General features: G+C 52.4%; 1 protein-coding gene and 1 long non-coding RNA gene across 2 annotated transcripts; one reads left to right on the top strand and one right to left on the bottom strand.

Moving 5' to 3' along the window:
• Positions 1 to 932: 932 nt before the first annotated feature.
• On the bottom strand, positions 933 to 18,077 carry LOC109266922 (uncharacterized). Its single transcript, XR_002079923.2, has 3 exons — positions 17,143 to 18,077; positions 5,317 to 5,600; positions 933 to 2,070 (listed from the first exon to the last, which is right to left on the bottom strand). It is a non-coding gene; the product is annotated as an uncharacterized LOC109266922 (long non-coding RNA).
• Positions 18,078 to 18,411: 334 nt separating this feature from the next.
• On the top strand, positions 18,412 to 20,128 carry FOXD2 (forkhead box D2). Its single transcript, XM_019449368.2, has one exon. The coding sequence runs from the start codon at positions 18,515 to 18,517 to the stop codon at positions 20,012 to 20,014; it is 1,500 nt and encodes a 499-aa protein (XP_019304913.1). The 5' UTR covers positions 18,412 to 18,514; the 3' UTR covers positions 20,015 to 20,128.
• The last annotated feature ends 7,832 nt before the right edge of the window (positions 20,129 to 27,960 follow it).

Below are 27,960 nucleotides of genomic sequence, written 5' to 3'. Positions count from 1 at the left end.
GGTAAGCATCAGGCTTTTCCAAGCTCCCCTGCCCCAGGACTGTCAGTCTAGTGGGACCTGGATTGGGGGTCGGGGAAGGGGATCATGTGTCGAGTTCAGGGTGAATGTGACTTGCATGATGGATGTTGGATGTGCCTGATGCACCTCTTAGTGACAAGGATTTAAAGCTCTGGAGTGGTGCTGGAGGGTGAGGGTGGAGACTCAGCAGCTCATAGCGGAGAAAGGGCAGGAAATCTGAGAAGGCAGGGAAGGCCCTCTTTGGTGGTAGGACACTGGGTAATGACTGTCTGGTATGAAATGCCCCGAATAGGCACCCTCCTTTAGCTATTAACCCCTTTGAGGAAGAGTCAGACCTAAGCTGCCTGAAGCATAGGAGCCCTTCACTTAATGCTTGTTGACTGACTGACTGACTGACTGACACGATGTTGTGCCTAGCTTACTGAATAATGACTGGGCTGACAGTACTTTGGCAACTTCTTATCCATTCCTACTTGCAGTCCTTGCAGTGACTTGCAAAAGAGGCAAAAGAGGTGGAGGTGGGGGCTATTTCCCCATTTGTCACATGAGAAAATCGCCCCTCCCTGCAGTCCAGCAGGTAGCAAAGATCCAGCCAGTCTCTTCTCTAAGGAGTAGAGTTCCATAAACATCAAAATATAAACTTTCTTCTGTTTCAAATGATGTTACAGCTCTTCCTCCTGCCTCAGAGCACCTCTTGATAAAATCCTTCCAAATCCAAAAACTTTCCAGAGGAGAGGAGAACCTTTCTCAGTCTATTGAAACAGGAAGTACCTTGTGAGCTCTGATTTCCATTCTCGTCACTGTCCTACAGTTCTCTGTCTTGGAACTCTGGGATCTTGGGACTCTGAGGACAAGGTGGGAAATGTCTGTCCAGAAATACTAGAAAGGTCACTACTAAACTGGAAAATCAGAGAGATTTTTTAAATGCCTCTTTAATTTTCCTTTATTCAACAGTGTCGGGCTTGCTATGTGCCGGGCCCTGTGCTGGGCTCTGAGGCCAATGCAGAATCTGTTTATGCCCTCACAGAATATGCTACATGTCATAGAATGCCCTAAGAATTTTGACACCTTGGTAGATGTTGAAGAAACAAAAGCAAAAGCCCTAATTCAACTCTTGTCTTTACAAGTGCCAACCACTTATCTAGAAGTAAGATTTCAATATGATTCTCTCTTCCCCCTTTTAGGGGAAAATAATCTGAATAGAGCCTTTAAGAACCTTAAGCAAATACTCCCCCCTTCATCCTTGTAGAAAACTAGAACCTATCTTTAATCTGAAGACACATTTTTGACACTTAATTTTTGTTTTTATTAAATTGAAACAAGCATATAATCTAACAAGTCAAATAGCAAAGGCCTATGAGAGTGCCTTGCCTACTGTCAGGATCCCTGTTTTGTTCCCTAGAAGCATTTACTTTCAATTCCTATTTGTCTCTTTTGGAATATACTTCCACATTTCTGTTCTCTTGAAACAGTATGATTAATTTCCTATCATAATAATCATTTACCTCTAAAATCTTTATTTCTTTCCATCCCTGCCCAAACCATCAGCTTTTAGCATTTACATTCTGTTACCATATGAATATTGTTCTCAGATAAGCTGCTAGTGCATCATGACTACAATTTTTTTTTTTTTTTGGTGCAACTTTTAACTTTTCCTGGAGTCAATGCCTTATTTTTTCATTTGCCTAGCTTTCTTTGTCCCTATGGCTAAATCTTCCTGTATTTTCCGAAAGCATTGGGGTATACTTTTTCATGAGGTCAAACTTATCAGGAAGTCTGTCATTGCTGTTGGTGGTTGTATTCTTCCTTTCCTGGGAGTATTTACCTTAGAGTTCTCTGTCTTCCAGATCCAGTATGAGCTGACTGCTCTCCATGTCTGCTGCACAGATGTGGACCTGAAATTTCTCATCAGTGTTATCCTTGGGATTCCTTGGAATTCCCTCCACTTCTGTCCAGTGCTGGATTCTCTGCTTCCTGGATTCCACCTCGTCTTTTTTCTTGGTTTATTTCTTTGTTTCAGTTGAGGTAAATTGTGGGAGAAATTTTGCACATCTGAAATTAAGATAATTATTTTAGTACGGGAAGCTAAGTGTGCACTTTGACAATGAAATGGTTGGCCCAAAGCTCTACCTTTCTAGAGTCTTATTTGGGGAGGTTGAGGAGGAGGGGAACGGGAAATTGTTTTATGGGTTCAGCATGCATTATGTATGGGGAAGCTGGGATGGTGGCTCAAAGTTATGGAAATGAGGGGTGCCTGTTTTGGCAGGAAGATAAGGCAGGGGACAGTTCTGAGTTCCTTATAGGAATATATAGGTGAGCTGAGGGGGTTGCTTCCTAACCTAGGGAGACTTGGAACACTGGATGGATGGCTTTGGGCCCAGGATGGTGCTGAGCTGGTTAGACAGTCTGTTGGACCCAGTTCAAGAAGTGGCCAACCTCACCCTGACAGGGGGAACATTGGGTACATAGAAAAGTGACATCCTTGGAAGGGACATAGGTAAGCAGATCAACAGAGAGGCTCCTTCGTGCAATTTTCAGGACCGTGGGCTTCACTTGGGAAGGCAGAGGGAAAAATGTACAACATGGAAAACCCTCTACTATTAGTGACTTGGTTGGTTTTAAGCCCATGTGAAGTACCTGTTTGGGAGATCCTGGAAGTATGAGGTTGGGGAGGATTTTGAAAGATACAGGAGGCTAAAGTAGTCTTTTTTAAACAAAAAAAATTCTGTGGACCCCCAGTATTGACCTAGACCTTAACTTTTTTTTAAGTTTATTTATTTATTTTGAGGGAGAGAGTGCGCGCACGTGTGCATACACACACACACACACACACACACACACACACACACACACACACACACACGAGTGAATGGGGGAGGGGCAGAGAGAGAGGGAGAAAGAGAGAATCCCAAGCAGTCTTTCCTGCTCTCAGTGCAGAGCCCATCTTGGGGCTTGATCCCATGAACTATGAGATCATGATCTGAGCTGAAATCAAGAACAGGATGTTCAATCAACTGGACCACCCAGGCACCCCAATCTTAACTTTTTATTATAATATCATTTAGTATGTGCAGATATAAAATTCTTAGACTTGTACCTTGTATGCAACTATAAAACAAAAATTTAATTCACAAATCAAGTTCAAACAGAGCTACAAAATAAAAATTCATATTCACAACATTAATCAAATGTAAAAAAGATATTGTTTTGCTGAAGCTAAATAAATCACTTGCACCATAATTGTGGCCTTGAGCGCTCCATCACAGTCTTTTGGGTTTGGTATGGCTTGAGCCACGATGCCTAAATTTATCCACCATTGTTTTCTTTTGAATGAAGTACAAGCATTCCTTCATATAGCAGGCCATGCCACCAGCTGGCCCAAACACAGCATTTACTTATAAAGTCTACATTATTTTTTGCCTTATCTCAAGATTAAAGTAGTATTACTTGGGGTGCCTGGGTGGTTCAGCCAGGTAAGTGTCCAACTTTTGATTTCAGCTCAGGTCATGATCTCGGTAGTTCCCGAGATCAAGCCCTGCGTTGCACTCTGTGCTGACAGTGCAGAGCCTGCTTGGGATTCTCTTTCCCTCTCTCTCTGCCCCTCCGCCGCTCATGCATGCTCTCTCTTTCTCTCTCTCTCAAGATAAATAAATAAACATAAAAAAATAAAGGTACAACAAACAACAAATGTAAATGAAGACTCTAAATATCAGGTCTCTGATATTTATATCGGGAGGTCATGGAAGTGGTCAATTATATGCTTATATGAATGTGTTTATGTGAATGTGAAATGAAAACACAACATTCAAAAAATGTTCATAAATTCCTACATGTATAAGAATATGTTCTTGGCCACATTTTGAATTAAGTCCTTGAAAATTAAAAAATGCTTATCTAGGGGAGCCTGGGTGGCTTAGTTGAGCGTCCAACTTCAGCTCAGGTCATGATCTCATGGTTCATGAGTTCAAGCCCCAAATCAGGCCCTGTGCTGATAGCTCAGAGCCTAGAGCCTGCTTTGGATTCTGTGTTTCCCTCTCTCTCTGCCCCTCCCCCACTCATGCTCTGTTGCTCTCTCAAAAATAAATAAACATTAAAAAATGCTTATCTAAATAACCCTCAGGTTAGAGGAAAATTATATATAAATTAATAAAGGTGAGAAGAGTACATATTAATCCATAGGATGTAGTCAAACCTGTGCTCAGAGGAAATTTCATAGCCCTAAATATCTATTAGAGAGGATCTGGGGTGGGTTGGGGTGGGGAGACCAATGAAAAGGTTACTGCAGTATCCAGGCAGAGAAGGATGGTAGCTTGGTGGAAGTAGCAGTAGCAATGGAGGGAAACAGGTATACAAAGGTTTGGAAATGATCAACCATGTGGCTAAAATCTTTCTATTCCATGGAGGTTACAAACTTTCCCATTTAATCATAGCCTCATGCCGACCCTGAAAGCTTGGGGTGGTCAGTTGACTGGCACACAACCTGGTCTGGCTTGACTGATTTGAGGAGTGACTAATCTCAACACACCGATTAGTACAGAAGAAATGGAAAACACTGTCAGAAACTGTCCCTCCATTGCTCCCACCAGAGAGCACCTAGACTAGCTGATTTTACCCATGAATTCTGTCAAACTATCAAGAAACCCATTTTTCCAGTTTATATAAATTGTTCTAGAACACTGAAGAAATGGAAGACATTCCAATTCTATTTAATACGTTGTCGAAGCCTGATAAAGAAGGGGTGAAAATGCAAAATATAGCCATCCTCGCATCTGAAAGCAGATGCAAAGTTCCTCAATGAAATAGCAGCAAGTCAAATCTAGTGGTGTATTACAAAAAAATGCATGATCAAACACAGTTTATTCCTGGAATGCAGGGTGGCATTATTAGAATTATCAGCTCCAATTTACAGGATATGAAATTGGGGCTCATAAAGGTTAAGTGACTCACCTGGGCGAAGCTTAGAACTTGACTCTGGCACACCTGACTCCAAAATCATTCTCTGCCTCTGAGGAAGAGGCAAGTGGAAGTGGAAACTGGGCTCAACCCCCGCCCCCCCCCCCGCCCCAATTCCTCTATTCACCCTATTTTCCGCCACGCCCCTCCACGGTCCTGATCTGGAAAGGTATCTTCCAACCCAAGTGACAAGTTTTAGTCTCCTTTGTCTTTCAGTTTTCTACTTCCTTCCCTTCTGAGCTCCATTCTCTCTGACCCCTTTCCCTGTACTCCTGTCCTCCCTCCCTCTCCCCTCATCAATTTGGTGGAGACGAGAGCGCCACCTATTGGCCACCTTTTATGTACCTGATTGGAGCAGGAAATTCAGGGAAGGAAGCCAGGATGCATTTGGATGCTGTTTTGGGCTGGGAGTTGCTTCTGGTGGCTGGAAGTCACTTGCTCCAGTGGGGAACCCAGTTGCTTAGTGTGGAAGAGGAAAACTAGCTGCAGTTACCACCTCTCCTTGGAAGCGCTCCCAGGTCTCCCGTCCTCCTCCATTCTTCTTGGCAGCTCTTGGTAGCTGCCCCGTTGTAGGGGGGCTTGGAATGGGGTTATGGTAGGCAGTCCCAGCTGCCAAGAATTGATCTACTCTGTGAGAGAGAAACAGAGGAAAGTGTGCTGAGCTGAGGTCAAGAAATCTGAGGTCTGGTCAAGCACTCAGGCAACCCCTTTCCTTTTTCTGTCTTTCACAGCGATTCTCAATGCTCTCCAAGCCCCATGACTGTGTGCTCCTCCCCAGCTGAGGACTCACGTGAACCAGATACTGCCCCTGCCTCAGAGGTGTCAAATATAGGTGGGAGACAATATAGTGTGTAGTGTGCTGACAAGATGAGGGGGCTTGTAGGTCACCTTGGTCACTCACCAGTTAGAACCTCTGCTCAGCCTCAATCTCCTCTGAAAAAGGGAGAATGTGCCCTGCCCTCTCTGCCAGGGTGAGATGGCTTTTGTTTTTTTAAAAAACTTTTTAAATGTTTACTCATTTTTGAGAGACAGAGAATGAGCAGGGAAGGGGCAGAGAGAGGGAGTCACAGAATCTGAGACACAGAATCAGACTCCGGGCTCCTAGCTGTCAGCACACAGCGCGACGCAGAGCTCGAACTCACAAACTGTGAGATCATTACCTGAGCTGAAGTCAGACGCTTAACCAACTAAGCCACCCAGGCACTCTGGGTGAGATGGCTTTTGTAACTGCTAACGTCACTGTGATGGTGGATGAGGATATTCTACCCTGTCTCGCTCATCGGGCAGCCTCACCAGGCTAGGTATGCAGGGCCTTGTCCTGAAATACCCCTTGTCTGGAGGCTGGGCTTGAGGTTTGGGCAGTGGAGGAGAAGTAGAGACAAGAGGGCTCCATCCTGCTTGAGCATCAGACCTTAAGCCTCAGACTAGCTCCCTGAATTGTGTAGGGGCTAGGGCTTGGCGGGCTTCACAAAGAAGTCTTCCTGGAGGAGGTGAGCTCTGGTTTGGGGTCTTGAAGGAAAGGAGAAGGTCTGCTATTCCGGTTTCTATAAAACCGCCTTTCCTCCATCCTAATCCCTGTCCAGCCGGGCAGACTGAAAAAGTCTGACTACTTCCAAAGCAATTTAGGTGGGTCCAAGACAGGAGGAAGAGACAGAGGGATGGGGAAGAGAAGAGCAAAAGGGTAAGGTAGAAAGTTTGGGGTCCTAGCGAGCCGACTCACCTACTTCCCTGCCTGATGGGCCACAGGCCAGAGCCCGAAGGCATCCACTAGATTGGGCTTCTATGTCCCTGCCTTCAACATTAGCCACCAACCATATTTTCAGGTTGGGGCCCACAGGAAGTGTTTAGCACATAGTTACACTTTTTCTACTCACATGTTCTACATACTTAGCCTTATTCATTAGGATGATTCCATTGTTTGCTTGAAAGTATTTATTCATTTGTCAAATAGGCTATAAATTTACTTGGCTTTAAAATTATAAAAATAAAGTATTCAGTGAAAAGTCTCCCTTCCATTTTTGTCATTTATTTGCCCCAACAGATAATCAGTTATTAGTTTTTTATTCATCCTCTTAGCTATTTTTGTTGTATATACAAACCAAAACAAATATACATTATTTTCTCCTTTAAAAAAAAAAACAAAATGGGAAGCATAATGTTTACCCTGTTGAGTATCTTGAATTTTTTTCACTCAATAATATACCTTTGATATATTTGATCTGGTCTTTCCAGATCAACAGATAAAGGGCTTCTTTATTCTATTTTACACAGTATACTATTTCCTCATATAGATGTGCCACTATTTGTCCTCCTATCAATGGACATTTACATTGTTTCCAAGCTTTTGGCATTCCCAAACCAGTTGCAATGAGGCCTTATACATATATCAGGTGTGCGGGTGTATTTGGAGGAGAAATTTCTGGAAGTGCATTTCCACGCAGTCCTTGTCAGGACACCAAGCTCCCTGTGACCACACTGGCTCTTTTGGTAACTGTCCACTTTTATTTCTCAAAGGGCCCCTTGGTGACTGTCGTCAGAATTCCACTTTCTTAGGACTGTCCTCTCCCCAGTGATCTTCCCATCAGAATCTCTCACTAGGGCCCCTCACTAGATGTTTTGCTCTGGATCTGGGAAGACTGGGCACTTGCCATCTCCACTCTGGGCGGGGTCTGTGCTCTGGCCATCAATCTGTCCAGAGTAATAGGCTCCTTCTCCTTTCCAGTCCCCAGACCCTGGGCATCAGTGGCAGGTGTAGGAAGCTCACTCTTCGGACCTCTACTGTTCAGGCCTCAGGCCTCCTGCCAAATGCTGCCATCTCCCCTTCTCTGCCATCCCCTGTCTCCAATTGTGATTCCCTTCTTCTCATCACAGGGCAACGTTCCTCTCCGGCCTTGGATTTCCCATTTCATCCGGAGCAGCCCCAGCTTTGTGGGAGAAGTGGATGAGGGAAGATCCAGCAGCAGACTCCCTGTGAGAGGCATGCATGTGACTAAGGGGGAGCCAAACTCCACTTCGTAAAACAAGGCCCTCAGCAGCCTGGGAATGTCTGGGTTGGCCCAAACCTGTGATGTCAGCTCCTGTAGCAGATAGCACCATTCTGGCTGACCTAGATCAGGATGAGCAGGAGCCTGGGCAGGTCAAGACCATGCAGAAACGGGGTTATTATTACTGCTGTGGATGGCAATCACTCATGTTTGGAATTGTACGTAGGGCATGGTAGTTAAGAGCCCTGATTCTTGAACCAGACTGTTCAAAACAGGTGATGCACTTCTTACATGTGGATAAGGATAAGGAAACAGAGGACCTGGGAGGGGCAGAGGCATGTTTGAGATTATACAGGAAGGCAGGCACAGGGATGAGAGTAGATCTCAGGCCCCTCGACTCAGGCTCCACTGCTCCTCTCCAGTCACAAGGACATATCAGGGGGAGATGCATTCTGCTAGAAGGTTGGAGCAAGCATCCTCAACAATGTGAAGGTTGGAGAGGCCAGCCAGGATCCTCACGGAGGCAATCTGACCCATAGTTGGCTCCAGCTATAGTACTAGGTATCAGGAGTCCCTGTGAGGTGGCAGCCTAGAGAATTTTCTTGGTTTCTGTCTCCAACCCAGCTATCTGGATCCTTCACAAATGAGGAAACTGACTTTGGAAGGTTATTTGTTTGAGACAACTACGAGGTGGGGACATAATTTGAACCCCTCTCTGACTTGTAATCCATCTGCTGTACCTAGATGCCTCTAAGATTCCTATCCAGTGAAGGGCACCTGGGTGGCTCAGTCTGTTAAGTGTCTGACTCTTGATGTCAGCTCAGGTCATGATCTCATGGTTTCTATGACCCGTGTAGGGCTCTACACTAACAGCTTGGAGCCGGCTCTAGATTCTCTCCTCTCTCTCTGCTCCTCCCCGGCTCATGCTAATGCTTTCTTTCTTTAAAAATAAGTGAATAAACTAAAAAAAAAAACAAAAACAAACTACCCCAACATTCCTATCTAGTGATTACCCAGCCTCTGCTCACACATTTCCAGCGATGGGGAGCTCGCCACCATCAATGTAGCCTATCACACCTCTGAGACACAGCCCTATTGGAATGCTTTCCTTCCATTGGAGTCATGGATATTGAGTCTCCTGACAACCTTCAGGCTCCCTTTTGCCTGGGTTTCTGTGCTCCAGGTCAACGTTGTAGAGATTTGAAGATGGGGACTGTGTCAACCCTGGGCCCTTTATTCTCCAGGCTAATGACCCTAGACTGGTCCTTTGTGTCTTTGGGCATCTTCCCATCCCCTCCTGTATTAATTAGGGTTAAGTTCAGCTGTGAGTAACAGACTCCACCCTGCCCCCTGCAAAGAAACTTCCACAACAGTGGCTTAACCAATATTGAAATGTGTTTTCTTTTCACATAAGTCTGTGCGGGTGGTTCAGGGTGGTGTGGTACCTCAAAGGTTTCAGGGACCCAGGATTCTTTTCTCTTGTGGTTCTGCCGTTTGTGAAATTCAACTCAAACTAGCAGAACCTCGTTAAACTTAGCTTAAGAAAAGGGAGAATATCATTAGAATGTCTGGAAAGTCGAACATGAAAAAACGCTCAACATCACTCATCATCAGGGAAATACAAACCAAAACCACCATGAGATACCACCTCACACCTGTCAGAATGGCTAACATGAACAACTCAGGCAACAACGGATGTGGGCGAGGATGTGGAGAAAGAGGATCTCTTTTGCATTGTTGGTGGGAATGCAAGCTGGTGCAGCCACTCTGGAAAACAGTATGGAGGTTCCTCAAAACACTCAGAACTACCCTATGACCCAGCAATTGCACTACTAGGCATTTACACGGGATACAGGTGTGCTGTTTTGAAGGGACACATGCACCCCCATGTTTATAGCAGCACTATCATCAATAGCCAAAGTACGGAAAGAGCCCAAATGTCCATCGATGGATGAATGGATGAAGAGGTGGTATGTTTATACAATGGAGTATTACTTGGCAATCAAAAAGAATGAAATCTTGCCATTTGCAACTACGTGGATAGAACTGGAGGGTATTATGCTAAGTGAAATTAGTCAGAGAAAGACAAATATCATATGACTTCACTCATAGGAGGACTTTAAGAGACAAAACAGATGAACATAAGGGAAGGGAAACAAAAATAATATAAAAACGGCGGGGGGGGGGGCACAAAACATAAGAGACTGTTAAATATGGAGAACAAACAAGGGTTACTGGAGGGGTTGTGGCAGGTGGGATGGGCTAAATGGGTAAGGAGCACTAAGGAATCTACTCCTGAAATCATTGTTGCACTATATGCTAAGTAATTTGGATGTAAATTAAAAAAAAAAAAAAAAAAAAAAGAATGTCTGGAAAGTCGAAGAGTTCTAGGTTCAGGCAGAGCCAGGGGACTCGGCACTGGTGTGAAGCTGTCTCTCTCTTTAGGCTGTTTCCCTCTGTGTACAGGCTTCAATGTCAAACAGCATTCTCCATGTGACCTTCTGGTACGAAAGGAGAAGCACCCCTCCTGCAGTCCCAGAGCCCATATATACCAGAGCCCCAGACTCTCCATATCCTGCAGTCCCAGAGCCCAAAAATCCCAGATCCCCAGAATCTCCATATCCTGCAATCCCAGAGTCCATTTGTCAAATCTTGTTGAAGGAATGACCAGCTCGGCTTAGGTCACTTACTCCTGCATAGACCAGCCACTGGGCCTTGAATCTGCAATGCTATGGTTGATCATGCTGGGTTGTCTGTCTGCTCTTGGAAGTAAGTGTGAGGGACACAGACATTGGACAGTCCCATCAGGGGACTATGGGAGGGGAAGTCTTACCCAGCAGAGAGCTGGGACATCCAAAAACTGTGAATGTGTTCAGTTCATCATGGTAAGGAGACTGAATTTTGTCTTACAAGCAATGGGGAGCCCCTGGAAGATTTTGGCAGGATTTGGCTGGCTCTAGTGGTCACAACATTTTTAAAAGAAGGAAACTGAGGCAGAGAACACGAGAGAGAAATCCAATGAGTGCTGGGGTCAGGGACCATGGAAAAACTATCTCTCACAGGGGGGACATGTTATCCCTTCAGTGGCGACTGATGGAGGAGAAACATGTCTGTCTTCAGAGAACACATATTTCCATTGGTGATGTCATCTATCTTTCTGGGGAGTCCCAGATAAGAGGGAGAAATATGTCATGCCATTCGTTCATTCACTCGTTCAGTCCTATATCCACATGTCTAACATCCACTGAATACCTACTAGGTGTTCGGTTTTGTCCCTGGCAGGAGGTAGAGTGATTGAGAATGATGAGGAACATTTAATGAGCTCTTTCAAAGTTTCAGGCACTGGGCTGAGTGCTTTACATGCATTATTTCATTTGATGCTCACAACAACTCTATGAGGTAGGTAATTATCATCCCCACTTTGTAGAGGAGCAAGAGCGAGGATGAAGGCAACATAAGGAGCATTCTCAAGGAGCTCACAGTCTACAGGGGGCGACAGACCCGAAAACCAGTCATGACAATGGAGGGAGCTAAGTGCTTTGGGGGCACACGGGCAGGAGCCCCTCAGAGCCTGGCCAGTGTGAGATGTTGTCCGGGGAAGCATCACATGAAGCCTGACATTTGAAATGGCTAGAGGGTTAGGAGGACTGAGTCAGGCAGGAGTGAGCCTCATGCAAAGGTACAGACGTGAGAAAGGGAGAGCAGTTGTGAGTGGAGTGCAGGGGTTGCAGGGGAGGCTGGACAAGCAGGCTGGGGCCAGGCAGCCTGGTAACCTGTGCAGACAGATGAGCAGGTTTGGGGCAGTAATTACTGGGGCCTCATGGAAATTGCATGAAATTCACCCTCCTAGCTTCTCCTTTAACTTATTAATTGCAAGCACTAGATGGCCTCCTCCTGGGGCTCTGAGGTCTCAGCAGCACCCCCTGGGTGTGCATTAGCAGCAGGGGTTTCTTGGCTCCCCCTCCCTTCCCAGGACAGAGGGGAGTGTGGTAGTTGCTTGATTCGAGGCTGTGCCCAGCCTCCAGCCCATTCACCTCCTGATGTGGGACACTTAGCCAACCCCTGAAATTTGTTAGGGCCCTTCAAAGTAGCTTGATCTGGGCTAGGGTTGAGGAAAGGGAGTCTGACTTTCCAGGGCAGCTCTGCTCCTTCTTCCTTCCTGCCCCACCCTGGAGTAGTGACCACTCCCACACCCCATTTGGCCTGTATTTCCCCTCTCCTATGTCAACCCCCCCCCCCAACCAGTCCTCACCCCTCAACATAAGCCCTTCCCCACATCCAGGTGAAGTGGAGAGGGCTCTTGGCTTGGGAAGTGAGAGGTTAGGGATCTAGTTCCGCCTCTGCTACCAATTTGCTGTGTGACCTTGCGCAAGCCAGCCCTCCCTCTGGGTCTCAATTTCCCCCTCTGGGAAATGAACTTTGAAAACCTACAGTCCAATTTTGGGATAAATGACTTCAGTCTTTATTTACTGGAGGGAAAGAAAAACAGCACACCCAGCGTGCAATGCAAAGGGTGGGTGGAGTATATGGATTAACGGTCTTTTGGGGAAGGGCGAGGCAGGAAGCAGGTCGGCTGTGCAGCGCGGTGTGCGAGCGCTGGAGTCAAGGGTTCAGGCTTTCAGTTCTGAGGAGCTCAGAGCAGAAAGAGAGCAAGATGCTTTGGGCTCTCCAGAGGGCTTCTTTCTGGAGGAAGCGGGATTTGAGCAAGGCTTTGAAGTATGAGTACAGGTTGGGAAGGGACACAAGCATGCGCAAAGAGGAGTCCGGAGGTTATGAGTCTCTGGATGACTTTGCCAAAGGGGTGGGGTGGAGAAAGGGCGCTTTGGTCCTAGACCTGGTCGTAGACCTGGTCGTCCAGTTCCTGACTCTCTGTGTGGACGCGCCGCTCCTCCAGAGGTCGCTGTTCCCCAGGAATCCGTCACCTGCATCTACTGGGCAAGGCCGAGACTCCCTCTGGTCTCCTCGCTCTGTTTCTGTGGGGCTTACGCGGCTCCACACGGGCTCCAGAGCGGTCAGGCAACCAGCATTATGTCTCCAACCACCCAGGCACTTACGGTCTCACCAGCTACCCTACCTGGGCCTCCGAAAGGCTAAAGGCGACGGCGTGTGTGCGTGTGCGTTGCGTCGGTCACCGGGTTCGGGCGGCTGGGCCCCCTCCTCCCTTCCCTCCAGTCTTGCCCCACTTCAGGGCTGCCTAATTGCGTCCGGGTCCGAGGTCTTGCTGCTCCAGCGGCCGACGTGCAATGGGGTGGGCAGGAGGCCGCCGCTAGTCTCCTGGCTCTCCGCAGCGCCGTGACCCTACGCTCTCCTCTCTCTCCCGGCTGTAGTCCCAAACCCGTACCCAGGTTTGCACCCACACATCCTCCTTCCCCGCCAGGGTCACGCGGTGGGCCTGGGGTGGGTTCGCAATTCCCACGAGGTTGCGCCGCTTCGGGCTCTGGGGTAGAGCTGTGGGCCTGGATCGCAAGGCTTCCAGGGCAGTCCCCTCAATCGTGCGGATGGCAGGATAGCACTCGGGACAGGCGCCGGTCGGACACAGAGCCACCACCGTCCGGAGGGGCACACACACGCGGACAGAAAAACAGACCCCCGGACCCAGAAACCCAGGACGCACTTAGACAGTAGGGGCACTTACCCCTGAGGCTGACGCTCTGACACACCTGGAAGCGTCCCCTTGACCCCTGCCCCCAGCTGCGTGTCTCTCAGGCGAGGGGGAAGCCTGTGGCAATGCGGTCGCCGGGAAGCCAGAGCCCCAGGTCCGGCGGCTGCGGGGCCGTGCTGTTTTCACCCTCGCCTGGGCCCGCAACCCTCTTCCCACGAACCAGAGTCCGCAGGCTCCGCAGCTCGCTCAGGTCTCAGCCGCCGCGCGGTGCTGAGGCCGTAGGGGGGCTCAAGCGAGCCCCCCCACTACAAAGTCCCAGGATAGGGGTGCTGGGAGGTGACCGTGGCCAGGCAGGGTGAAAGGAGAGAAAGACGTTTCCTCCGAGAAGTGGAGGGTACGCGAGGTGTGGGCAACAGCGGGCGGGCAGGGCAGGTGGTCGGCGGCGGTGAAGGCGCACCCGCTGGGAGCTCGGTCATTTCTGTGCAAGCAGTGGGTCCGACCTCTCTCTGAACTCTGACCCGGAGCCCGGCTCCTGTGTGGGGGGAGCCCCGCCGCCTGACGTTCGTCCTTGCAGGTCTCCGGATCTGGAGTCTCCCGCCTCCCGCCCGGGCCGGGGAAGCCAATCGCTCTGGAGCAGGCGGAGATCCGGGTGGAGGAAGGGATCGAGAGACGTCCCGGCTTCGGCCCAACAACTGTCTCGCCCCAGAGCTGTAGCCGGATGGGGGAAGGGGAAGTGGGGGCGGCTGCGCAGGTTTCGCCGCTTTCCCCTGGGCTGGCAAGGTTTGTGAATAAAATTAGAGAAGTGTGCGGGCGGGGTGTCCCCCTGCCCGGCTCAGGCCGTGCTCGGCTCGCAGAACTCACAAGGAGGCAAGGCCGCGTGCGGTCGGGCCTTGCAGCGTCCCCGCCTCTTGCTAGCTCCGCGCCGCTCTTCGCCACTTTCGCGATTACTTCATCATATTCTCATAACCATCTGATAGCTCTTGCTTTCCCCTCGCAGAGAACAGCACGGTTACAGCGACCATGAGAAGGAAAGGGAGGGGCCATAAACGGAGGGACACCACCGAGAGCTAGCAACGCATCACAATAAACAGGCAACAACTCCCCGGTCTGAACATTCTGGAGAGGACCCTGCCCCCCCCTCCCCGTTCCCCCGACACCCCGCCACCCCCCCCCCCCGCAATGGGCGCCCCCAAACGCCTCCTTCCAGTTGTTTCTTGGCTGCTGGAGGGAGGTGGCCAAATAGTAAGGCAGAGAAAGGAGGCTGCAGGACCCCACTAGTGATACTGTAACCAAGACCCACAGAGCCTGTGGCCTCCTGCTTCTTGAAGGCTTCAGGCATGGGGGCTGAAGCACAGGTTTCGCCAGAGGAAGTGACAGACTCACCAGAGATAGCGAACGGCACCGGAAGACATAGAAGAAGCTGAGCCCACGGTGGGAAAGCTGGTGCCAGGGTACAAGTGCAGGAAACTAAATGCATTCCATGTGTCCCGTAACCCTTCTCCCAGCCCCCAGTTTTCACCTACTCCTGGCATTGCTCAAGACAAATGGGCCCTTCTAGATTTACACTAGAACCTTGGAAGGGATGAGCGACTCCCAGAAACACCTCTCCCCAGGGAAGAGTGGAGCTTGGTCAGGGGCTAAGCAGACTTATTTGGATAAGTAAAGGAGCTCTGGCCTGAGAGTCTTGACACTTGGGTCCAAGCCAACCCTGGGAGTAGGGTGAGGGGCTTTAAAAGCCTGGCCAAGTCACATGATCTCCTGAGCCTGTTTCCACTTCTGTAAAAATGTATGTGGGCTTGAAAGGTCCGGATGATTCCTTAAGATCATGTTCCACCCCCACATTGCAGAATAGGGGCTAGGCGTCCAGTATCCCTTTTTCCCAACCTGGGTCTCAGCAGCAGGGCCAGGCAGAGGCTGGGGTGGCAGCCGCAGCTGCTGGGTAGAATTTTGCCTGGACCATCAGAACCCAGGATATCTGGGTAGCAAATGCCTCAGCCGGTCTTACCCTGAAGCTGGGCAGGAGGCTGGAGCCTGGGGAATCTGAGAGTGCTGACAAAGAAGGGAGTTACTGGTTCATGCCTGCCACTTTAGAAATGAAGACATTCTGAAGGTGAGATGTAGTAAGACGATGCCAATGTCGTTTTTCTATTTTCTTAGATACTAGCAGAGAGAGCTGGGCTGGAGCTGATATGTGGTACACAGTGTGGGGTGTCTGTGAGTGTGGGAGAGTCTCCATGAAGTAATAAGCAAGCTTAGGGTATGTGTAGGTTGCCAGATAAAATAAATCTGCTAACTCTAGCAACCTAGGTATGTGAGCTTATTTGGGCTGATGCAAAAAATTTCTTTCCAAAGCCCCTTCATCTCTTTTTCCCCTTCCCCCCCCCCCAGAGGGCCTTATCTCCTAGAAAATTCCAATCCCTGAAGGCCTCTAGTCCTTGCCCAATTTCTTGTCCATGGTTTGAGGACTGGCCCTCTTCTCTTCTTTCCAAAGACAGTCTGTTTATGTACACCCATCACGCTAGGTGGATCCCCTTGGTCTGAGGTGTGTGGTTGTGAGGGGATCCGAGGACTTTCTTTCCCAGGATAAGAGCAGCCAGACCTGCTTGCACTCTCCTCTGCTCTTAGCCAGATGGCACGGGAGGATGGAGACCTCTATCATGAAGATTAAGTGACAAGCACCCAGCCCTGCTCTATCTTGTAGGAGCCTAGGTGATTCCCTTCCTCCTTCTGGGCCTCTGTTGCCACATCCGTGGAATGGGAGAGTTACATTTACACCAGATTATTCCATAGACTGGAGACTTAGATAAAAGAGAGAATGTATCCACTCTCACATCAACCCTGCTGAGATACAGCCTGCAGAGGCTGCAGCCCCCACCCTTCTCCCACCGCTTATCTTCAGGGGACCTACTTCAGCAGTGACCCGAGAGGGTTAGATAACTCAGTTATCCCAGCAGGGGTAACCCAGTGGAAGGCTAGACCAGAGCTTGGGATCAGGATGGGAGGCTACCCCACCCCCACCTTCTTTCTCTCTCCCCAAGAGTCTGCAAAGTGCTTGCAATACCCTCTTCCTAAGTAGCCTAGAGTGATATAGCTACTTTTAGGTATTAGCATGAGGTAGGTGCTTTTAAATCTCACTTTTATAGAGGAAGAAATAGAACACAAAGAGTTTAAGAAATTTACCCAAGGTGACAGAGCTGGGAAATAATAAAGCCAGGACCAGAATCCCAGCAGCCTAATTTCAGAGTCCCTGCTCTGAACTACTAGGCAAAGGAGAAAACTGAGGCTGGGTAGGGGAAGCAGCTTGCTGATTGTTATACAGCCTTGTGAAGGCTGAGGGTGCTGGGTCTCAGGCCTCGCATGCCGGAGCTTTGACCACTGCGCGGCGCTGGCGGGGCAGCAGCCCGTCCATCAGCTCAGTTCTTGCCCACAACCAGGGCCCTCACCTCTGTCTCACCCCCCCTCCCGGGTTGAGACGGGCCCAGTCTGAGCTGGAGATACTGGTTGCTGGGTTCCTGGTCAGGGGAGAAAGAGACTTAATGGGATGGGCAGAAACCCGGCTGGTGAGAAGAAGAGCACAGGACCAACCTTGTGTGCACAGGATCCTGAGAGATGAGGCAACGCTGGCCCAGGGCTGAGGTCAGGGTTCATTGAGGAAGGTCTCTGTGGGGGTCCTGCTGCTGGTCCGTAGAGCCTAAGGGTCCGGGGCCGGCCAGAAAGGGGGGGGGGCAGCCCTGCAGTGCGACTGGGGGTGGGGGAAATTGAACGAGGGATTCTCGACCCCCAGAGACACCCAGACAAACGCAGGGTTTCCACTGGAAACGGAGGCAGAGATTCAATGAAGGCGAGAGACAACAGAGTCACTGAGCCCAAGACAAACGGATACAAAGACGAAAAAGGGCGGAGTACGGGCAAACTCAGAGAGATGGCTCGGTCCGGGCTCCCGGAATGCGGCCAGAGCGCCGCAGAGAAGCTTCGGGGAGAGCCCGACAGGCGGGCGACGCGCTCCTGGGTCTTCCCGCACACACTCCCGCGTCTGGAGTCCCGTGGCGCCGCAAGAGGATGTGTGGCGGGGTCTCGGCCTTGGAAGGGAGGAGAGGAGCGCAGCCGGAATCTCTCACCTCTCCGAGGCCCGGGGCCGAGAGCGCCAAGTTTGCTCCTCGCGATCACTCAAGTGCGTCTCCCTTTGGGCCGGAAGCCGCTCGGGCTCCGGCGGGCCCCGCGCTGGCAGCTTGCGTCCGTGCTTCTCAGGCTCGCGCTCGCGCTCCAACTGCGCCTCGGTCTTGGTGGCCCCCAGGCGCTGCCTTGGGAAGATGATAGGTGGGGGCGTCGCTACTTCTCCCGGCGCCAGCTGGCGCCCTCGTGAACCTTAACATCCAGGGTCTGAGCGCACTGAAGGCAGCGGCTCCAGGGAGCGGAGCGTTTGCGGGATCTGCGGGAAAGGAAAGACCCGCCTCCGGCCACCGGAGCCAGCTCCCGCCGCGGCGGCTGTTGGTTCCCGCCGGGCCCCTCCGCCGAGGCACTCCGCCCGCCCCCTCCCGTCCCGCCCCACCCCGCTCGGGGAGCTCCGCCCCGGGTTCGCGCTCTTCCGCCTTAGGCAGCCGCGAGGCGGGAGGGACTAATCCCCCTACCCCCCATCCCGGGAGGGACCGGGGGCCGAGACCGGCCAGGGTCAGGGGAAGCCTCAGCTTCTTCCGCCCGCGCCCCGGGTGCAGGCGCCCTGCTGGGGCTCCCGGGGTTAGAGGAGGGGGCAGCCAGTCGGGTGCTCACCGAGAGGTGAGAGCGGCTAGTTGGGCCACGAGGGGGCGCTGCGGAGCTGGGGACACCCCTCCCTACCCGCCTCAGTCCCCCGCCCCCTCCCCGCCCGCGCGCAAAACACACTCGCCCCAGAGGCAGCGCGGCGGAGCCCGAGCCGCGGCCGGAGCGGAGCCGGGAGAACGGCGGTGGCGGCGGCGGCACCATGACCCTGGGCAGCTGCTGCTGCGAGATCATGTCCTCCGAGAGCTCCCCGGCCGCTCTGTCCGAGGCCGACGCAGACATAGACGTGGTGGGCGGCGGCGGCGGCAGCGGTGGGGGGGAGCTCCCTGCCCGCTCCGGGCCCCGCGCCCCCCGGGACGTGCTCCCCCACGGCCCCGAGCCTCCCCCGGAGGAAGCCGAGGCGGACGCAGCAGAGGACGAAGAGGAGTCCGGCGGCTGCTCGGACGGCGAGCCACGAGCCTTAGCGTCCCGGGGGGCGGCGGCCGCCGCAGCGGGAAGCCCCGGGCCAGGCGCGGCGGCAGCCCGGGGCGCGGCGGGGCCCGGGCCGGGACCGCCGTCGGGGGGCGCGGCGACGCGGAGCCCGCTGGTGAAGCCGCCCTATTCGTACATCGCGCTCATCACCATGGCCATCCTGCAGAGCCCCAAGAAGCGCCTGACTCTGAGCGAGATCTGCGAGTTCATCAGCGGCCGCTTCCCCTACTATCGGGAGAAGTTCCCCGCTTGGCAGAACAGCATCCGCCACAACCTCTCGCTCAACGACTGCTTCGTCAAGATTCCCCGCGAGCCGGGCAACCCGGGCAAAGGCAACTACTGGACGCTGGACCCAGAGTCGGCCGACATGTTCGACAACGGCAGCTTCCTGCGGCGCCGCAAACGCTTCAAGCGGCAGCCGCTACCGCCGCCGCATCCACACACGCACCCTCATCCGGAGCTGCTGTTGCGTGGCGGGGCTGCGGCGGCGGGGGACCCCGGCGCCTTCCTGCCGGGCTTTGCCGCTTACGGCGCCTACGGCTACGGCTACGGCTTGGCGCTCCCGGCCTACGGCGCACCCCCGCCGGGCCCGGCCCCGCACCCGCACCCACACCCGCACGCCTTCGCTTTCGCCGCCGCCGCCGCCGCCGCCGCGCCCTGTCAGCTGTCGGTACCCCCGGGCCGCGCAGCTGCTCCTCCACCCGGACCTCCGACGGCCTCGGTGTTCGCGGGCGCAGCCTCGGCTCCGGCCCCTGCGCCTGCCCCGGGCACAGGGTCGGGCCCTGGCCCCGCAGGCCTGCCCGCCTTCCTTGGCGCGGAGCTGGGCTGTGCCAAAGCCTTCTACCCTGCGTCGCTGAGCCCTCCCGCAGCCGGCACCGCGGCCGGTCTGTCCACCGCCCTCCTGCGCCAGGGTCTCAAGACGGACGCGGGTGGTGGTGCGGGCGGCGGGGGCGCCGCGGCCGGCCAGAGGCCTTCCTTCTCTATAGACCACATCATGGGCCACGGTGGCGGCGGGGCAGCACCCCCGGGCGGAGGCGAGGGCTCCCCGGGATCGCCATTCGCGGCGGCGGCGGGTCCTGGGGGTCAAGCCCAGGTCTTGGCCATGCTGACTGCCCCAGCCCTAGCTCCCGTGGCCGGCCACATCCGCCTCTCGCATCCCGGGGACGCGCTCCTGTCCTCAGGGCCCCCGTTTGCCAGCAAAGTCGCCGGCCTCAGTGGCTGCCACTTCTGACCACGTCGAGCTCAGGGCCAGTTAGGCCCGCACTCCTCAGCCTCTCCCAGGAGCTCCTGCGGTCCCAGCGGAACTCAGGGAGTCTATTTATGAAGAGTCTCCAGACCTTGAGTCGGCGCGCGTGACTTGGCACTTCAGGAACAGGCTCCATGCTCAGAATCTTGCCGATAGTTGGGACGAAGCGGGCTCCATCGCTCAGGGAGAGGCCCAGGTCTACGCGATGAAGTCGCAATTCATGATCGATCCCATTCCAATTTGAGCAGTTAAAGGGGCGGCGGGGGGTGGGGAGGGAGCCTTCACTTTTTCCCAGCCTCTGCGCCTCTCAGAGGCCCCGGAGGAATGCTTTCCCGGAGGGATGTCTGCCCAGGCCCTGCGGATTCCGCCAGAAACACCAACTGCGCACAGAGAGGTCTCCCTTTCTGCCTCTCCCTTACTTCTTCCCCAACTTTGAGGCCCTGCTTGTCCAATATTATAATTTAAAGACACTTATTATCCGCTTTGTGCTTAAAAGAAAATTTCAACTTTTTTTTTCTTGCTGTTTTCCAAGGAAGTTCATTTTCTCTGAAGCCTAAAGCAGTGTCTACACAGGCAAAGTTCAACGGAGAGGTTAAGTGAGGGGTCTCCACAATCCCTGCAGAAGCTCTGGATCCCACTGCGCTGAGGAACATCCTCCCTCTTTTGTGTTGGGGGGTGCTTTTGAAGGAACTTTTCCCCTTTCCCATGGCCGGCTGGGTCCAGCCATCCAGGGCCGGCAACCCTCACAGCATTCTGCTCTGTCCCAGGCCCTGGGATATTTATTGTAGCTAAGGCAATGAGGTTGGGGTGGGAGAGGAGGGTCTGGGTCAAGGACTGGAGAGGTGGGGGTGGGGTGGGCAAGGGCACATCCTGTGGCAGGGGGTCCTGTAATTATGTGTAAATATCTGTACAGCGGGCTGCTATCTGCGTTCTCTGTCCACTGGGTGTGCATTGATTTAGACTTCTCCACTGCGGGGAGACTCTGAAATCGTCTGATGGTTTGTGTGGAAGAAAAGAAAAATCTGTCTTCCCCCCCTCCCATTCCCCATTGGTGTCAGTTGAATAAAGGTATGTGAACTCAGCAGTCACCAGCTCTGTCTGCTTGCCTGCACTCCCCTTTGCCAGTTGGGGCTCTCCCAGACCCCTAGCTCTGGGGCAGAGAGGGAGTGAGGAAGGGCCCTGGGCAGCCCAGACAGGTAAATGAGGGCTGGGGCTTATCGGGTACAGGGGATATCGTGGCCTTGGCCTTTGGCTGTCAATGGGGCCAGGATTCTGGGAAGCCTGTGACCCCTCTAGCACTTTCATTTTCACTCTGGTCCTAAATATCCGCCTGGGGTTCTGCAGAGAGGTTTTGTTTCAAATGCACCTGGGAACTCTCATCTTCTCGTTTAGACTTTAGTGTGGCCTGGGCTTATTTGGGTGCCCAGTGCTCATGGCCATTATACCCATGAAGTACAGTTTCAGTGAATGTGTCTTGATGCATATTCTGTACGCCTCTGTGTGTGGAGGCTTTCGTGGAGCTTGTGATTCCTGTTTGTGTTTCTGAGGGTCATAACATATCCCTGCTTTTTGCCCTTCTTTGGGAGGGGGAGGTGAGTTGTATTTTAGGATAGCTGTGTTTTTTATTCCTCTGCAAGTTCATGAATGTGTGTCTGTTTGTGATTCTCTGTCACAGTCTTTTTCTGAGTCCCTAAGAGGAGAGAGATTTCTCTTTAGCCGCTGTAGATCGTTCCTTGGATACCCCTCCCCCTCACCACTGGGGGACTGGTCAGAGTGAAAAGCTTGCACTGGGGACTGTGGAACCCCTCTCTCCTCCAGCCTGCAAGAGTTAGAAGTGCACACTATGAGCCAAAGGGGAGAGTTAGTGCGGTCCTCCTACTCTGTTAAAGCAAACCTCCTGAACCCCTGAGTCTTGCTCAGAGCCAGAACCTACTGCAAAGCCATCGGGCTGGCTGAGTCTTCCATAAGCCCATTGAGCTTCCCAGCTTGCTGCCTGTGCCTGGGACTCCAGGTGGCTGGACTCGCAAGCATGTTAGGCGAGAGGTGATGCTTTGGGGGAAACAAAGATGGTTAGTTAGCTCTTTCTCTGTACATTCAACCGGGGAAATAGAGAAGGAGAAATACGGAGGTGCAGAAAGAGGCAGTGCTGCCTTCACAGAAAATAGATGCACGCTGAGGGCGAGTGTTGGGTGACGGTGGGTGACACACTGAAGGAGGAAGACAGGGTCAGGGAACCAGTTGTAGAGAACTTGAGAGGGTCAAGCAGGGAGAATCCCCACAGACCTCTTGAGCCAGATTCTCAGGCATCGGCAACAGTAGGAAAGGAGGAGGAGGTAGAGGACAGAGTGCTCTGTAGAAGGAGAGTCAGAACCAGGATCAGGGTAGGAAGAACACACCAGGGCTGAGGAGCAGTGGTCTCCTGTCTGAGGAGAGGCTCCGAAGTCTCTCAGCCCATTCCCCAGTGGAGGAGAGACAAGGTTGGAGGTGCGTGGAGTAAATGCAGCCCCTTTGCCAGAGGTGAGGTGCCTTCTCCTCCATCTCGTGGAGACACTGCGGGAGGGTAGGGAGGTAGAATGCGGTGGGCCACCTTCCCAGGGTTTTATCAAACAGCCCGCAAGAAGTAAGGTTAGAGTCAGCGGTCAAAAGAGCGAAATGCCTGCTGATACGGGGATAATGGCTCTGGCTGGCTGCTTGGTTGGCTTCGGTTGCGGAGTTTGATTTCATTTCTTTTGAGAACGGTTGGACATGACCATGTGTGTGTTTGCCCTCAATAAAACATTTTGTAGCGTACATGGTCTCATTTACCATGAGTATGTCACTCCCAGGTATTAGGTTGGAGCTGCAAGTAAAAGATTTATCAGTTGGTTTTTTTCTTCTTTAGAAGAGAAAAAATTAAGTCAGCCAGAAGGTGGATAGATAGATAACTGCTTCAGCTGTTACTTCCAGGAGAAGCAGCAGATCCTTCTGGACTCCTCAGTGTGTGACTGTGAAAGTGTGTGTGTGTGTGTGTGTGTGAATTCATCTAAGCATGTTGCTTGTATCTATCTATATGTGTGTCAGAGGGTCCGTAGCAGGAAAAGATAGAAATAAGAGCATTGGGAAGAGTGAGATGCACCCTTCCAGGGGCTTCTAAGAAACTTGAGGCCACAGACCCATGGTTCAGATCCTAGTTTCACCATGGGCCAAGGCCAGATCTGGCTCAGATTATGGCTGGGGGGTGGGGTGGGCAGAAAGAAGCCACAGATGCCCAACTAGCCTTGAGAAAGACCAAAAAAAGAATTGCTGAGAGACCTGCACTACTGAAGGCAGGGGAGATGGGAGGGTGTTTAGAATTTGAGAGTCCTTTGGGTTGTGTGGGCCCAGAACCTGTAAATGAGGAACTGGCAAGGACCCACCTGGGACCTGGACTGCAGGGAAGAGCAGGAAGAAGGATGAGGGAATTGTAGATTTGTAAGGTAGAGCCCTCTGTCTTGTTCCTCCCAATCCACAGACCAGAGGGATTCAGTAAATGGCTCCTTCCTACCCCGTGGGTGCAAAGGGTGCGTGTTCAGTGTAAGGTGGCTTACTTAGGGATCAGCTTCCTGGGAGGAGAAAATAGGCCATCCCATCTGGAGCAGCTTCTGTGGGTTCCCTCCCAGTCCTGGTAGAGACGACTGAGCTTCTACCCCCGCAGGCCCCAACAATCGGTGACAATAAGAAAATATCCAGGGCACACCTTCATCTCTCGAGGTGAGAAAAAAAAAATGCTAAGAAATCGGCCTGGGGTTCAGAGAGTGCTGTTGAGAGCGGGCAGTTTAAAGGGGAAGAAAATTGGCGAATTTCACTGGTCAATTTCACTTCATTTCGTTCAATTTCGTTCAATTTCATTCCTTTTCATCCGGCGCCGGGAGGCCCGAGGCCACAAGGAGGGGGAGGGGTCTTTCCGGACAGAATTTACCCCATCTTGCAGATTTACTTTCTATGGCTGAGAACAGCCTTGATTCTCAAACTTTGACATACGTCTTTCAGCCACGACCAGGGGCACGCATTTTATTTTAATTTATTGAAGGGCATTAGGTTTGGGTGATCGAGGCACATCGGTGAACCTCTCCTCTTGCAGCCCAATTAAAGTGGTTAATTCTTTTCACCGCCGATTCCTCCCCATCTTTCTTTTCTCCTGGGGCTCCCCGGACCACCCAGGAGCGGGAGTTGAGGTGGGGGCGGACACTTCCCCTCCATATCCAATTTGTTCTCGCCACAGCGGGCGCGTCTTCGTGGTTACAAAGCGCTTTTCCCCTGATGACTTTTTTCCCCTTTTCAAAAACACTTCTCTCTCTCCCCTTCAACTAGCAACCCTCCCCAGGCCCACCCCTCCTCCCTCTCCGCTCGGGTTTATTTAAACTTCGCCTCCTCCAGAGCCGCCGTAGCGCGCACTTAATGAAGTTGAAGGCTCGGTGAGCCCGGGTGAAGAGGGTTTGGAATCCGTTGAAAGGGGCGTTTTTGTGACACTGATTGGGGCGGGGGTGGGGGCGGTCGCGGACCAGACAATGACCGATCAGGCGGGTTTTCCTTCGCATAGGGTCAGGCGAATAAAGGCGCCGATGCTGTTTAAACGAGGGACCCTGCAAGAGAAAAGGAGAAAAGATTTTGAGTGTGGAGCGTGCCTCGTAGGATTTCGAGCGGTTGGAGCAGGCAGCTCACATAGGGTCTTTACGGACCGGATTCGGAATTTAATTCATACCCTGCGCATCCAGCCAAAGAGAAGAGAGGCGAGTTTGGGTTTGTGCCTAAGTTATTACGATGCGTGGTTACAAAGGTTGTCTAGGCTAAGGACTGGAGATGCGTCCTGGAGGACCAACCGGGATGATGAGACCCAGCTCACATTTGTCCTTTGAGCTGGCGCTCTGGGATTTATGGGGAAACGGTGAAAGAGAACTTGAGGTGGGCAAAGGTCGTACAGGATAATTCAGCCTCCTAAGCGTTTCGTCTGTCAGGGTATTTGAGCGCAAAACAAATGTTCATTGGCGTTTTGGAGCGTGATTGTTTTGTTCTTTAAGGTCGGCGTAGACGCGTACCAGCCTAGAAAGCTGTAGGGAGGCTAGAGATTCCTAGCTGCAGTTTCGGCAACGAATTTGTCCGCGAGCAAGTGGGCGCGGCGCAGCGCGGGGCGGAGCGGGCACCGCCTCCTTTCGTAGCCGAGAGAGCGGTGCGGCCGGACGCTGCGGCCGCGCGGGAGGCCGAGACCTCGGACTGCTGCGAAGCAAGGCGATTTCCTCCCGTGCCTGCGCCCCGGGGGTGCACTGAGCGCCCCCATCCTTGGGGTCGTTTCCCAACCGCGCTCGGCTCCCAGCTTTGAGTCCCGGGTCTCCGCGGAGCACTCTCTTTTCGTTCCACACGGACTCTGAGCGGAAGTCGCTCGCGGTCTGCGTCTTCGCTTTTCTCCTTGCGGCGGGGGTCTACGCCGGGTGCCCTCCTCCCGGCCACTGACAGCCTCCTCGCCGCAATTTCATACTCCTGGAGGGGGTCGACAGGGTCCCGGTCTTCACCCCGCCCTCAGTAACACCTCAGTTACTCGGAGATGCGTGGCTCCCGAGGGATGCGCAGCGGCCCCGCAGGAGCGGCTGGGGAGATGCGCACAGTTACGGCTACAAGGGTCCCGCGCGTTTCGCCTTAGGAAGCCGGTGCCTTGTAGGTCTGTGCTCCGTTACCCCGATGTTGGAAAATCGCCTTAGACTGGTCTCACCTCCGGGACATTTCTGTCTCTGCAGGCAGAAGTACCGTTGGAATTGCGGTTGCATGGATTTTAGGACTGAAAAAGACAAAATATTGGGGTAACAATATATCTAAATCTGTTCCTTCGATTCTGTCCCTTCGATTTGAGAAGCATATGTCGAATGATCTGTGTAGACACTGCAGAACAGAGTCTGTGTGGAGGAGTGGGGGGCGCTGAGGGGACAGGATCGGGGCTTACTGTCCAAGTTAATTCCTGCCGTTTACAGGGTGCCCTCGTTTTGCGCCCCTCTACCCCGGCAGGTGTTGGTGCTACTGGGACTCCCTAACTTAGATACCCCATCCCATTTAGATGCAGATGTGTGGGGACCCCGCCGAGTGTGGGGAGATCTCCACCCCTGCCGTCCACTTGGTCCTTCCCTACCCTCGGAGTCGCCTCTTGTCCTGGGCCCAGTGGGTTCACGTCTCAAGTGCAGAGTTCCATGCAAATGTTTCAATCTTTTTGGGCCAGTTTTCACTTCCTCAAGCGTCACCCCAGTCGAAGAGGGCCGCTGGTGAGGTTATCGCTTAAATTAGCCTCAGACCCAGATGGCAGGAGCCACTTTCTGCACCAGGGCGGAAGGTACCAGGCCGTGATCGCACCGCAGATCAGTTTCGGAGCCCGGGAGTGGATCCAAAGACCCGGACTCCCAGTACAAGGAGTCGGATCCGGGGCTTGGAGGGCTGGCTTCTCTCCCAGTTCCCAACGTCCTGGCCACTCTGGCCAGTCACGCTTTGTGGAGCCCCAGGCAAGAGGGAGGATAGAGGATCGTCCTGAGTGTCCTTTTGCAAACCCATGCATCTTTGATATAGTAATTCGAGGGCAGATGGACTGCTAGGCCGCTCCCGGGTTCTGATGCACTCCAGGCAGCTGCTCTGGCCTCTGATCTGGGTTCCTCTGTTGATCATCTGAAGATTGGAAGTGAGGTCAACATCAGGACTTAGTCTGGTGTCCAAGAGCAGTTTTCCTGTCTAAGGAGTTACCTGATGAGAATCAAACACAGGCAATTTAATTTGCCTCCAGTCCTGGAGATCTCTTTCCTGTCTGGCTTCATCCTTCTTCCCCCAAATATTCATTGAGCACCTACTATGTGCTGGGCATTGTGTCAGATATACAGCAGCAAACGTCTACCTAGTGTCATTATGTGCTATCTAACTTCAGTAGTTGAGAACCAAAGGAGAAGGCAAAACAAGACATTATCACCATATTTGAGGTAAAAAAAAATTGGTGTTTTAAGAGTTAAGGATGGTAGACTTCCAATTTATGATGATGGTTCCAGGTATCACAGCTTTTTGGATGTTTGGGGTCTGTGACTGTGTATATGTTGTGGATGAGAGAGGACCTGTATATATCGGCGTATCTGGGTGACTGTGCTTGGGGAGAAATAGTTGTGAGTGATTCTATGTGCTATATTTGTGACTGTATCAGTATGAGTCCAAGAGTGTGGATCCCCCTCCTTGGGTAGCTGAAGCAGAGGCTGGAGGGATGTAGGTGTGGAGGGCTGGGGTGAAAGGTTTAGGAATGGGTGTCTGTAGGGGTGTAGAGGAGGAGGCCTAAGTTTTGAGCCTCTTCCCCCATTCTTCTAGCAAAGACTGAGGCCTGCCTTCCCCCTACTTCCTTCCCCACTTCAGAGAAGGCTCAGAATGCAGAGCACCCAGTGAGGGGGCTGAGGGGCACAGTGACTTGACCAACAGTGGAGCAGGCTGGATTCCTGCTGAAAGCTCCTGCTCCCTCCCTTTCCTGGGGGTGTCTAACCCTCTTAGCCTGCCTTTGATTCACCATGGCTCCAGGTTGTTCCAGAGTAGCCAAGGGGCTGCATTGTCTGGCCTCTGACCTACTCTCATGCCAGGTGCAGTGAACCTCCCTCCCTCCAGCCTGCACGGAGGGACTAGGCCCGGGATCCTGGGGAATTTTGGAGCCTATCCTTCCATTCCCAGGAAACTATCCTCCAGCAGGAAGGGGGTAGGTGCAATTTGTGGAGCCAGTAACACTGGAGTTTGCAAGGCTTCCAAGGCTAATATTGAGCTGATGGGCAAATAGGTCAGGGTAAGGAAGGGTAAGGGTGGGAATTTGCCCAAAGTTGCTCAGCATTGTGTAGCCTGCAGCCTCTCATGCATCAGCATTGGTAATGAAATCGTTTGGCTGGATATTGAGGAAACTAAAAATCCAGCATCTCCCTTTG

Source organism: Panthera pardus, unplaced genomic scaffold (assembly GCF_024362965.1).
Source record: "Panthera pardus isolate Hobbes unplaced genomic scaffold, ASM2436296v1 HiC_scaffold_11, whole genome shotgun sequence".
NCBI lineage: Eukaryota > Metazoa > Chordata > Mammalia > Carnivora > Felidae > Panthera > Panthera pardus.
Note: the sequence above shows the minus strand (reverse complement) of the source record. Positions and strands in the feature narration are given on the sequence as shown.

What these genes read in the sequence shown, in the direction of transcription:
- FOXD2 (XM_019449368.2), top strand. Translation starts at nt 18,515, where the DNA reads ATGACCCTGGGCAGCTGCTGCTGCGAGATCATGTCCTCCGAGAGCTCC.